Source organism: Suncus etruscus, chromosome 12 (genome assembly GCF_024139225.1).
Source record: "Suncus etruscus isolate mSunEtr1 chromosome 12, mSunEtr1.pri.cur, whole genome shotgun sequence".
NCBI classification, from domain to species: domain Eukaryota; kingdom Metazoa; phylum Chordata; class Mammalia; order Eulipotyphla; family Soricidae; genus Suncus; species Suncus etruscus.
In genome coordinates, this window is record NC_064859.1 from 51,253,291 (window position 1) to 51,267,234 (window position 13,944).

Genomic DNA, 13,944 nt, shown 5'->3' on the forward strand with positions numbered 1-13,944 from the left:
GGCAAGTTCTGGTAAGTTTTTCCACCATAATGTAGTTGTCCATTATTCAACAAATCAGGACTACAATGTTTATTTATATAAAGCCACTGATCCGCTTCTATTGAAAGACAAGGGAATAATGGTAAGATGTCAAGTTTCCTTAAACATGGTTAGCAACTTCACACTGGGTGATCTTGACCTGAAGATTGTTGAGGAGGAATAAGGGCATGTATGTGGTATTGAGGGTGTTGGAGACATGGAACTCCTCGGGGATTAGAGTGAAGCTCAAGATGTGTGCATGGTATTTAGTCTTGAGGCTCCAAGCGTAGGAGCAAATTAGAAATATAAAACCTTATATGTTACCCCAAATTAATAAACCAGAAGCGGCTTGATTTTTATTTTCATTTGGGGGCCACATTAGCAGTGCTCAGGTGCTCCTACAGTCCTAGCAGTGCTCAGGGGACTGTGCCATGCCAGGGATCTAATCCAGGGCTCTCGTATACAATGCAGGTATAATAACCCTTTTCGGCTATTTTCCTGAACCCAGAGGCTACATTTTAATAGGAAACCCAGATAGTTCACATGTACCGAAAGAAGCTGTGATCTACGCAACAGATAGTTGTGAGTTAATAATAAGTAAGCTCCTCTAGGGGTATTTTACAATAATTTCTGACACCATAATTACATTCACAAAAAATTTTTGTTATGAGTAATGGTAATAGTTGTCCAAGATTTCACTTACTGGAAAGCATCAAGGTTGTAAGAACAAGGTAAAGTGGGGCTGGAGTGATAGCATAGTGGTGTTTGCTTTACATGTAGCCAACCTGGTACGAAGACAGGTTCTATCCCCAGTAACCCAAATGGTACCCCGAGCCTGCTAGAAGTGATTTCTTAGTGCAGAGACAGGAGTAACCCCTGAATGCTGCCGGGTGTAACCCAAAAACAGGCAGGTGCTGTAGTATTTTGAATGTATAAATATAGAATTAAAGAAGAGAAGCCACTGGAGCTGACTCTGGAACTGTTTTGTGGAAGGAGATGCAAATGCACATAAGAAGTATTATGGAGGAAGATCACTGCTTATAAGTAGAAACTTATCACTTGCATATATGCCTTTGAGCCCTTCAATTTCACAGGTAGGTATAGGATTTAGTCCTCTGTGTGGTGGGGTGGGATTGGAGGGGGCACAAGTAGCTGTGCTCAGAGCTTACTCATGGTGTAATGAATGAAATCCAGACTGAATGCAAGGCAAGCACTATATCTACTCCACACTTCCTCTGGACCCTGGTTTCTTTTGTAGTTGACTCTATTTCTTTCTTTTTACTCCAGAAGTCCTCTGTGGAAATGTTTGCGCCCACTCCTCGTAAAATGTTACGTACCAGTATTGGAAGAAGAGGTCTCTTTGCAATTCCATCTTTTCCTACGCTCTTTTTTAATGACCAGGAAGATGTTGTTAAAGCCAACATTCAGAATCCTTTACAAATTATTAAAATAATCCGTGAAAATGAACATCTTGGATTTCTTTATATGATCTCTGCTGTCCCAAAGTCTTCCATTGAGTATGACCCATTTAATCTCAAGTGAGTTCCTTTTATAAATGGAGCATTTACTGAACATTAAATATTAAAAATAATATAAACTGGGTACTAATGGTAAATATAATAAAATACCATTGGCTTTCATCCAATTGATAATGAATATTTTAATTGAGCAATTCATAACTTTTTAATATAATTACTAAATAACATTTAGTTCCAAGTGTACTGGTTGTATATATTTGTATATATTACAAATAAAAAACTACAGTGAGTTTAGTTAACTACATGCTCACAAAACATTTTCTCTTGTTATAGTAACTTAAAACCTATAGTCATATATACCATAACAATGACAATTATAGGAGTGCACTAGTCAATTTCATATTTTGCTAACATGATAAAGTATAATTATACAAGCTTAGGATACATACATAGGGTGTAACCTATTGAGTCCACTGTCTTGTTTGTGTTCCACTGCAGATGTACACATTAGCACAGGACTATATTCTCTTAGCAACCTCCAAATGTACAAGCAAATATTAAGTATCATCACTATACTATATATTTAACTTGTAACTGGAAGTTTTAAACTTTCGATTTCCTTCTCTATTTCCCCCCTGGCAAAATTAACTTGTTCTGTTATCTATCTTGTTTGTGGTTTTGTTTTTAGTTTTCACATATTAGTGAGATAATATGTCTCTTTGAGACTATTTTAATTGGGTCTGTTGATATTGTTGCAAGTGGCAAGATTTTATCCTTTTTTATGGCAGAATAGTATATAGAATCCTTTATCTCTTGATCCTTGTAAAGTGTTCTGAGTAATGTCTGATTAGACTATTTCAATAGTTATGCCAACATTATAATAGGTAATTACACATACTTGGATGCACACCTTATGTACATCTATGCTGTATGGTATTACTTGTTGGTACCATCATGATATATTCACTCTTATTATCAGAGATGTAAATGATATGACTGCATACAATAAAATATATTCACTGACATTTAGGTACTATCCATATTTTGGCTGTTGTGTACATGGGCACACCATTATCTTTTCTTTTTTATAATTTTTTATATAAACACCGTGATTACAAACATAATTGTAGTTGGGTTTCAGTTTCTAATGAGCGTTTTGTTCCCTATCTAAGGTTAGTCAGTGGTAGAATTGCCAACCACTCTTTTTTGAGAAACTTCCATTCTGTTTTCCACACCTGATCAATTCATTTACATGCCTAACAGAAATGCACAAGTTCTTTTTTTTTCTCTTAGAGGAATGTCTGTTCATTCTCCCCATTTTTTATCAGGTTTAATTTTTTTTTCATAAGTTTTGTTAGTACCTTGTATGTCTTGGATAGAGCCCCTTATCAGATGGGTTTTGGTGAATAGTTTCTCCCATTCCTTGGGTGGTCTTTGTATCCTAGTCACTGTTTTCTTTGAGATGCAGAAGCTTCTCAATTTAATGTAGTCCCACTTGTATATCTCTGCTTCTACTTGTTTGGACAGAGGTGTTTCCACAATGAAAATGCATTTAGTCTCAAGGTCATGGAGTGTTTTGTCTACATTTCTTTCTATACCTTATAGATTTATGTTTGATATCAAGGTCTTTAGTCCATTTTAATTTGACCTTTGTGCATGGTGTGGTATATTTAGATAGAAGTCTAAATGAACTTTTTTTATATGTGTTTGACCAGTTTTCCCAACAACAGTTTTGAACAGGCTTTCCTTGTTTCATTTTGCTTTTCTTCTTTTTCTTTCTTTGCTTTAATTGATTGCATGTTTGGGGTTCATTTTCTTAATACTCAAGTCTATTCCATTGATCTGAGGGTCTGTCTTTATTCAAATACCATGCAGTTTTGTTGACTATTGCTTTGTAATACAATTTTAATTTAGGAAAAATGATGCCTTCCATCTTCTTTTTCCTAAGGGCTGCTTTAGCAATTCATTGGCATTTTTAATTCCAAATGAATTTTAGGAATGTTTGATCTACTTCTATGATGATATCGTGGGTATCCTTAGAGGGATTACATTAAAGCTGTCCAATGCTTTAGGGAGTATTAGCATTTTAATAATGTAATCCTTCCAATCCATGACCAGTATATTTGTCTCCAATTTCCTTTTGTCTGCTTTTATTTCCTGAAGCAGTGTTTTGTAGTCTTCTTTGTATAGGTCCTTCTCTACAATTAAGTTGACACCAAGGTATTTGGGTTTCTGTAGTACTATTGCAAATGGGATTGTTTTCCTAAAGTCTATTTTTTTCTCATTATTTCTGTATAAGAAAGCCATTGTGGTTTTGTTTTTTTGTTTTGTTTTGTTTTGGGGCCACATCCATTTGACACTAAGGGGTTACTTTTGGCTATGTGCTCAGAAATTGCTCTTGGCTTGGGGGGACCATATGGGACACTGGGGGAATCCAACTAGGTCCATCCTACGCTAGCGCTTGCAAGGCAGACACCTTATTTCTAGTGCCACCACTCTGGCCCCACTATTGTGTTTTTGTGTGTTAATTTTGTAGCCTGCCACTTTGTTATACAAATCTATTAGCTTTAGAATCTTTTTGGTAGAGTCTTTAGGGTTTTCTAAATATTGTATCATGTCATCTGCAAATGGTGAGAGTTATATTCTTCCTTTTCTGTCTGGATGCCCTTGGTATCATTTTCTTGCCTAATTGCTATGACAAGTACTTCCAGTACTATATTGAATAGGAGTTGTGAGAAAGGGCAGTCTGTCTTGTGCTAGATTTTAGAAAAAAAGGCTTTCAGTTTTTCCCCATTGAGTACAATATTTGCCAGGGGCTTGAGGTAATATCCTTGATTACATTGAGAAAAGTTCTTTCCATTCTTATCTTGCTGAATGATGTTGGTCCTTACCAAATGCTTTCTCTGCATCTATTGATATGATCATATGGTTTTTATTTTCACTTTTTTGATATGATGTAGTACATTGATTAACTTGCATATGGATTGTTGTTTTTTTTTGTTTTTTTTTTGTTTTGTTTTGTTTTTGATTTTTGGGTCACACCCGGCAGCACTCAGAGGTTACTCTTGGCTCTACGTTCAGAAATTGCTCCTGGCAGGCTCGGGGTGGGGGACGATATGGGATGCCGGGATTCAAACCACCATCCTTCTGCATGTAAGGCATTTAAATGCCTTACCTCCATGCTAGCTCTCCGGCCCCTAACTTGCATATGTTAAACCATCCTTGAATCTCTGGGATGAAACCTACTTGGTCATGGTGTATGACCTTCTTGATGAGACGTTGGATCCGGTTTGCTAGGATTTTGTTGAACATCTTTGCATCTGGGTTAATTAAGATATTGGTCTGTAGTTCATTTGTGTGTGTGTGTGTGTGTGTGTGTGTGTGATATCTGTATCTGATTTTGGTATCAAGTTGATGTTACCTTTGTAAAAACTATTTGGAAGTGTTTCTTCAATTTCTCAGAAGTGCCTAAAAAGAATTGGCAGTAAGTCTTCCTGAAAGGTTTGAAAGAATTTGCTAGTGAATCCCTCTGATCCTTTTATTTTTGGGAAGACTTTTAATTACCATTTTAACTTTCTCAATAGTGATAGGTCTGTTCAGATACGCCAGATCATTCTGGTTCAACCTTGGAGGATATAGGAGTGCAAGAATTCATCCATTTCTTCCAGGTCTCTTGTTTTGTGGCATAGAATTTCCCAAGGTGATTTCTGATTATCCTTTAAATTTCTGTAGTGTTTGTAGTAATCTACCCCTTTTCATTTCTAATTCAGTTTATTAAGTTTCTCCCTCTCCCTTTCTTTGTGAGTTTTGCTAGTGGTTCATCTATCTTTTTTATTTTTTCAAAGAAAAATCTCTTGCTTTCATTGATCTTTCAGACTCTTGCTTTCATTGATCTTTCAGTTTGTTTTTTGGGCTTCCATTTAATTAAATTTTTTTGTTTTTTTGGGGGGGGCCACACCCATTTGATGCTCAGGGGTTACTCCTGGCTAAGCGCTCAAAAATTGCCCCTGGCTTGGGGGGACCATATGGAACGCCAGGGGATCGAACCGAGGTCCTTCCTTGGCTAGCGCTTGCAAGGCAGACACCTTACCTCTAGCGCCACCTCACCGGCCCCCATTTAATTTTTTGCTCTGAGCTTTGTTATGTTATATGTCTGCCTATTTTGGGTTCATTTTGTTGTTCTTCCCTTTTTTTGGTTGTGTGGATCATTTATATATATATATGTATGTATGTATGTGTGTATATATATACATATATATATATGCTGTGCCATTAAGTTGTTTATGTAGGCCCTTCCTTCCTTCCTGATGAATGCTTGCAAAGCTATAAATTTTCCTTTTAATACTACTTTTAATGTGTCCCACTAATTCTGATAATTCATGTCTTTATTTTCATTTGTTTCCAAGATTTTTTTATTTCCTCTTTGATTTTATCTCTGACCCACTGGTTGTTCAGTAATGAGTTGTTTAATTTCTAGGTGTTAAATTTTTTCCTTCGTGTCTGTTTGTGGTTCACTTCTAATATAACTGCATAATGATCTGAGAGGAGAGTTGATACAATTTGTATCCTCTTGATTTTATGTAGATGTGTTTTATGGCCCAGCATGTTATCTATCTTGGAGAATAATCCATGCACATTAGAGATGTAGACACACTAAGAGATATTCCTATTAAGGAATTAAACATACATAGAAAATATAGATATACCCATTAAGTCTTTTGAGATAGTCTTGGGGGAGGGATGAGATCCAGGGCACATTTTCGTCCCACACCAGTCCATATTGGGTTTTTTCCTTTATCTGTTCATATTTTAAGGCTCGTTTTCAGCCTCTTCTGTTGTATGGAGTTGTTATGCATCTCATCTTCCAGCTCACTGATCTGTCTTCAGCAGCTGTTACTCTGTTGGAGAGGGTTTCCAGTGAGGTTTTCATTTTGACTACCACAGTTTTTATCCCTGATATTTCGGTTTGAAGTTTTCTTATTTCTACTTTAATGTCCTTTTGATTCTTATTTGTGCTTTATTCAGTTTGTTTAATGGGTTATTTGAGTTTCTTGAGCATTCTCCAAATTTTCTCTCTAAAGTGGCCGGTACTTGTTGGGTCTTCAGATCCATCATTTTTATTCTCTAAGCATGGTGGTTCTCTGCAATGCTTTCCCATAGTGTATGTTGTAGTGAGTTTTTGTTTTTGTTTTCTATGTGCTGAGGGGATAAACTCAGTTAGCTCCTCTGTTTTTGTGTCTCTAGGCAGGTGATGCTTGTGTTTCCACAGCCAAGGAGAGGCTTCAATGAGCCTCTCAACTTAACTTTGTACTTTGAGGGAGGGGGCACTCACCCCTCTGTCTCTCAGGGCTTCTTTCAGCCTTGACTCAAGCTGGGTTCCTGCTGCATTTGTGTGTCTCTAGACAAAGATAGATTCTATGATAAAATAAATTTCCCAGGTACTCAAATGCTATGCTAAAAACAGAACACTATATAGTTTTGTTCATTATCACATTGTTAAATTGATCATGTAACTATCTAAATCTTGATGGTGGCTTCTGTAAAGTGGGTTGAAAAAAGATGGCACCTTAAGATAGGCATTAGCCACTTTCCTTTTTTCCCATCTCAGCTCCCAATGAAGTGCCCGGGGAAGTTTAGGCCTGATCAGAGTTTCTCTGAGGATCTGTACAGTCCAGATTTGTTGTCTCACCAGCCCCATGAGGTGATCATCAAACTGTCCCTGAGACCCAACCAATTTCCCTGAGACCTGTGGATTTCAGGATAAAGCAAGGGATTGCTCTTTGCAGGAAAGGGAAGTGAGTCCTAAATCTTGTCCAGACTTCCAGGTGTGTCAGCTTCAATTTCAGAAGGAGATGAATTATGAAGTAAAACAAATTTATTCAGAGATTAGGATGAAGAGAGAAGGATAACAAGGTGTTGAAGAAATAGCAAAGGCTTCTCCAGAGAGGAAACTGAGAGCCCACATATCATCTGTGTATTCCATTGTGGGCCACCTTTCCCCCAGAATTAGGAAGAATCCCACTGCCTTTGCAGAGTAGGATTTATAGGTTTTCTGTCAAACTGCTTCTAAGTAGGGTTTTTCTACATAGATTAGTGTCCATTGATATGGCATTGTCAATGGGAAAAGCTGGAAACTTTTGTGTTCACTATTATATCCTTACTACAACCCCTTGTTTTTGCTGTAGTTTCTCTCCAGAGAGGGTCCAGCCTTCTCTAGGCCTCTGTTGGTGCCAGTTAGTCTTACTAGACATCAGTTTCTGTGTTCACAAAATGTGTTTGGCTATAGTACTTTTGGCTATTTTAGAGATAATGAGAGTCACTTTCTTAAATCCCATCATGTGGTTATTACTTGCCTTGATTTCATTTCCAGTTGCACCCCACCCCACAATGATTTTTCATTAAAAGATTAACAAAGACATCTTCTTTAGAAGCATAATAGGTATATTAGAGTACAACAACAGAATAAATGAAGCTCCCTTTTCAGGTGTTAAAAGAACCAAATTTTCCTAATCATTTTATAAAAGAAAGGGCTTGATGGAACATACATCCAAAGCAAATATCTGAAAGACAATTAAAGTTAAAACCTGTATTCTTAAGTTTTGTTTGGTTTTGTGAGGTTCTGGTGATCATGCCTAGAGCCTAAAACGCACAAGGAAAGTACTCTACTGCTGTACTACACCCTGAACCCATTGATGAACTCTGAGTGCCAAAAATTTATGAACATAAAAGCATCACGAAAGGATTGTATATCAACCAGTGAAATAGGTTAGCACTCTGAAGCTGAGGATGTGGAACAAAACACAGACATTCAAGGCTTATATTAAGCCCCTAGTATTGAACTGGAAAATCTAAGAATAGGTTTGAAAGAACTGTACAGGCCCTCAATGTATGCAGATATTTTTTCACCTCACCAAACTCTGTGTGTGTGTGGGGGGTCCTATTAAAGCCATTAATAGTCCTACTCTCAGTCTTTCCCATGACTCAAATGACCTGACACCCTCACCCTCACCTTCCTAAAGATATCGTGTTGATCCCACAGCCTTCTGACTGACCTGGGCTTGAAGGACGTCTGCTCATCTTTGAGAGAAACAAGACTGGTGTTTTTAGAAACTTTAAGGAGGAATTTATATAAAGAATATAGCAAATTGATACTACTAAGGGAAGTTCAAGTCAAGGAAGAAGTGATCTTTTAGATTAAATGAGCATTAAGGTTCAGATAAAGCTTTCTATACCTAAAGAGAAACTCTAAATCATTAAGAAGTTCTGTACATTTTCAGATTCAGAGAAAAAGTAGCCCAAAGCTAGGTGAGTTATACAAATGAAAGATAAAATTAATCTTTTCTCATCCCATGGATGGAACTCATGAAAACCTTTCTGGCAAAAACACAGTATGATAATTTTCTGATGAAAGTAGAAGAAGGATCTTACCTCGGACACCATCCTGCTTTTTGTTCTTTATATTCAAATGAAGCTTAGTGGTTCACAAACATTGGGTTTCAGATTCACCCAGGGAGCTTGTTAACTAGAACGCTGACTGCTCATATGAAAGATTCTGATTCTATATTGTGCTCAGAAATCTAAACGCTTAACAACCCCTGATGAGTTTGAGGCTGGTGATCCATCTTTGAAGAAGACACAAATGTGATCCTGTAGTAGAGAATGGCGTAATAAAAATAAAAGACTTTGATTTTGAATGTGATAACGATCTTGCTCTTCTCTTTGACGTTATCTGTCTCTTCATATACATAAGCTGTAGGATTTCTTTGATGTCATTGGAAAGAAAAATATATTTACAGAAAACTATTTATTTGCCTTTTTTTTTATCACTCACATGGCAGATCTGGGGATACTCCTGCATGCAAAATATACGCCAGCCATTTGATATGTCTCCCTGGTCCCCAAATAAATAAGTTGTTCTCAGAATGTTCTGAAGAGCCCTCTCTGAATTGGTCTGCAGTTCACTGTGATGGCCTGAGGGTACAGGGCTACAGTACTTGGGATTACCAAGACCACTCCCCATGATGCTCAAAGTGGGATATAGATAAGGGTAAGGAGGGAACAGTGTCCAGGGTTGCACCCTATAATTATTGGGAAACTGTTTCCTGGACTAGAATTCACATGTAAAACCCGCGCAGCTTCAGAAAACCTTCAGCTTCAGAAATTTCCTAATCATATTATTTTGTCATGTGATAAAATAAAGTTTCAAATGCTTTATCTGGGTCCTGATTCTAATTTCATTTAATTCATACTTTTGTTGATCTCAATTTTGTCAGTACATAAAAAGCTTTTATTATTATTACTTCTAAGTATTAATAAATATAAACATTTTTCACAGTAGATTTTATATAGGGCTATGATGTTTTCCAACTATAGTTAATTCGGTTTTGCAAAAATCATAAAAGTAAAATTATCAAACATAATTAGCAAGATTATGAAATCTTTAAGAGCTATAATATCCACAGTTATTGTTTAAAAGTAGCCCCCTTCTCTTTTTTCCCTTTTGTTTCCATTTCCCTTTTCCCTGCTTTTCCCTTTCCTTTTATAGTCATAATAAAGGTAGTTAAACTTTGCAAGCTCTGAGAGATTGCCAACTGAACTAAGAATCTCTTCTGCCAAGTAGAGCCTCGGAAGAAGAGACCTTGAAGGGTTTTGTTGACACTGGTAGTAGCTGTGATGCAATAGCACTGGAAGATAAACAGTAATGATATTAATAGTATTGTAAACTATTTTACACCTCAATTTAAAAAAATTGAAAGTCGATATTGATTAAAGTATATATTTGTTTTGGGGCCACCTCCAGTGGTGCTCGGGGGTTGCTCCTTGTTCTGTGCTTAGAAATTACTCCTGGTGGGGCTGGCGAGGTAGCGCTAGAGGTAAGGTGTCTGCCTTGCAAGCACTAGCCAAGGAAGGACCGAAGTTCGATCCCCCGGCTTCTGATATGGTCCGCCCAAGCCAGGGCAATTTCTGAGCGCTTAGCTAGGAGTAACCCCTGAGCATCAAATGGGTGTGGCCTGAAAAAAACAAAAAACAAACAAAAAATGAAATTACTCCTGGTGGGTTAGGAGGGATGGTGGAGATCAAACATGGATCATCCACATGCAAGACAAATGACCTTCCCACTGTGCTATTGTTCTGGTCCCAATTGTTTTAAATTTGATAATATTTTTTCAGAAACATTTTATCTCTGCAAAACAAAGTAATTGCTTAATTTTGTATGCTTTTTTATTCACTAATCCCAATTTTTATTTTTTCATAGAGTTGTAAGTTATGAGAACATCAATAAAAATGACTACTATACCATTAGCAAAAAAGCAGTAACACATGTTTTAAATTATGACATTGAATATAATGAACTTGACCGATGGGAACAGGAATATCTGTATCACAGAGAGCTTATTAAGATTCCCATATTTTCACTTTTCCGGAAATGGAAAGCATTTACTGTATGGAAGAAGAATGTTCGTTCCAAGAAAATTAATGAATGCCGAAAAACTCTACAAAAACATTTGTTCATTGTTAATTACGTATGTATTTATTTTAAATGAATTATTTGCTGAAAGTTTGAATATATAAGTATCAATATAGAATACCCCTAAATCGCTATGCTTTCATTTCTTAAGGTTATAAAACAAACTTCTGAGAAAGTTGTGTAAAATATAGTGAATTTCATATTTGGTTGCTTACTTTCTTAAAGAAATAGCTAGAGGAACTGGGGATATGCCAAAGCCATGGATATCTGCCTTCCAAGGACCCAAGTTTATTTTCAGACTTTCTTTTCTCTTCTGTTGTTTTCTAGAGGTTTCCTGAATCTCATTTTAGAGCTCCTTGATCTTTTCTTTAAGTGCTGTTATTCTGCTTCCCAGAACTTTTATTGAGTTTTTTATATCACCTACCATACCTACCATTTTGCTATTCTTTTGTTGTTGTTGTTGTTGTTGTTTGTTTGTTTTGGGTCACATCGGGCCGTGCTCAGGGGTTATTCCTGGCTCTATGCTCAGAAATCGCTCCTGGCAGGCTCGGGAGACCATATGGGATGCCGGGATTTGAACCAATGACTTTCTTCATGAAAGGCAAATGCCTTACCTCCATGCTATCTCTCTGGTCCCACCATTTTGCCATTCTAACTGTAGTTTTTCATTTCTGCTCTCATACTTGTGCTTTGCTTACTATCTGTACCATTGTTTCTTTGAGTTCATTAATCAATCTAAAAATAGTTTCACTTAAGTTATTGTCTGAGAATTTACAGAGCTGGTTGGAACTTAAACCTGGTTAAACCTTCTGTGTTACTGCTTTCACTCATTAAACTTGGTTGGTTTCTGTATGTTTTCCTCATTGAGTTTGCTGTGCTTTGTGCTGTGTTGAAGAGGAGTCTTTGTAGTTTGCCTCCTTGGGAGTCTCTAAAAACTTAGGCTTGATGTTGGTCTTTTGCTTCCAGACCCATCTTCACCCAGTGACAGGAAGTAGAAATGTAAGCACTGTTTTATTTTTTAGTGTAAGATTTGATGAGAAAAACTATTCTGAGGTTGCATTGGGGACTGGGAGATTCAGATATATAACTGGGCCTGTTGATATGATGTAGGAAATGTTTGGAGGCTTTGTGTTATATTTTAAAGAGAATTCACAACTTTCATCTTGTCTTGGAAGCTTAAAAATTATTGTCCATTTTGCAAAATCAAAGTATAAAAAGAAAGTTGCATAGTTCCCACTGATTTGAAGAAATCTGAAGGGTTTAGATTGTGATCTTCTTTGTTGCTACCCAGGAAAGTATTAAAAAAGTATTATATTATTTTGAATGGAAAACGCTTTTACTTCCACTTCTTTTTCAAATGTTATGAATTTTGGGTTCACCTTAATTTGGAAACTTGTTTTTATGGATGAACCAATATTTTTAATGCTTTATTTATATTTTATTTCTACCAAGAATTCAGTGACAGCAGGGAAGTTTTGGGCTGGGAGTTGCAGCACACATTATGGTATTCAGAGCTTTCTCCTGGTTCTGTGCTCAGGGCTTACTCCTGACTGCGTTCAGGGGCCTCAGGGTGTTGGAGCTTTACATTGTTTATGGTCATCTGAAAGATCATGATTACAATGTCAATCATATATGAACGAAACAATAGTACAGTGAGTAGTCATGGACAGGAAAATAAATGAATCTATGCACTTGAATTTCATCTTTATTTATTTTCTACTTGATCACTGAGAATGAACTATAATCACAGTCACTCTAATGCTAGGGCTATGGGGTCCTCTGCTGTTGTTTCTCTGATACTGCGTTGCCACCCTTTCAAATAAGAAGCTTCAACTATTTACGCTGTGTATGGTAATCAGAAAGATCATGATTAAAATGTCATTCGTATATGGATGGAAAAATAGTACAGTGAATAGGGCATTTGCTTTTCATGTAGCCAAATCAAGTTTGATCTCTGGCACCCTATATGATCCTCTGAGCCTACTAGGGGTATGCCCTGGATGTAGTAGTCCAGGAGTAAGCCCTGACTACTGCTGAATGTTTCCCCCAAAAAAACAAAAACACCAAAACCAATAAATAAAGTAAAATGTTACTCATAAAGCAGGGGTCTCAATTTACGTGGGGGCCGCAGGAGGCAAAGTCGGGGTGAGGCAGGGCCGCATAAGGGATTTCGCTTACCAAATATTCGCTATAAAAAATCGCATTAATAAGAAAAAAATCGCAAAAAATCTCATTAAACATTTGCATACCCCGAACGGAACTGCTCGGGGTATGCGAAATGTTTAATGCGATTTTTTTCTTACTAATAAGATTTTTATTGTGATTATTCGGTAAGCGAATAATCGTGAATACTGCGATATTTGAAGACTGGCCGCGGGCCACAAAATGTGTGGAGGGCCGCAAACGGCCGCGGGTCGCGAGTTTGAAACCCCTCTCATAAAGTAAATGAATATTAAAGGAATATGGCTGACATATATAACCAGTGTAAAACAAAGTCCCAAATCTAAGATACATAATTTTAAATCATCTATTGTATCAAAGATTCTGTCTTGAAATTTTCCTTTTGGACATTTTTATGAGGCCATACCTGGTAATGTCGGGGTCATGTATAGTGATGTTGCTCCCAGTAGTATGGTACAGGAAGTTCAGTATTGACTAGTACTGTAGTTCTTATGGCCACAGATGCTATGACCTACCAGGGCTATCCCCAGCAATGTTCAGGGGTCATGACTGCCTAAAACCTGTGCTTATACCTACACATCCATGTAACTATTTTATTAAAATATAAAATTATTTTAATTGAAATGAAATTTGAATTTCATTTAAAGTATACAGTTCAATGGTTATATGATATTCAGTTGGTCAACTCTCATTACTATTTTAGAATCTTTCCTTTGCTCCAAAATGGAACTTTCCTACTCATAATCCATCGCTCTCCATTGCTTACAAAATCCCCCAACTTCCCACATTTCAGCTCTA

At 36.9% G+C, this 13,944-nt stretch overlaps 1 protein-coding gene across 1 annotated transcript in view; it reads left to right on the plus strand.

Annotated features, from left to right (window-relative positions):
- Positions 1-13,944, plus strand: part of DNAH6 (dynein axonemal heavy chain 6) — a 234,817-nt gene that overhangs the window by 13,626 nt on the left and 207,247 nt on the right. The window contains exons 4-5 of the mRNA XM_049784607.1: positions 1,277-1,556; positions 10,753-11,020. Of these exons, the coding sequence (XP_049640564.1) occupies positions 1,277-1,556; positions 10,753-11,020 (548 nt within the window). The remainder of the gene's footprint in view (positions 1-1,276; positions 1,557-10,752; positions 11,021-13,944) is intronic.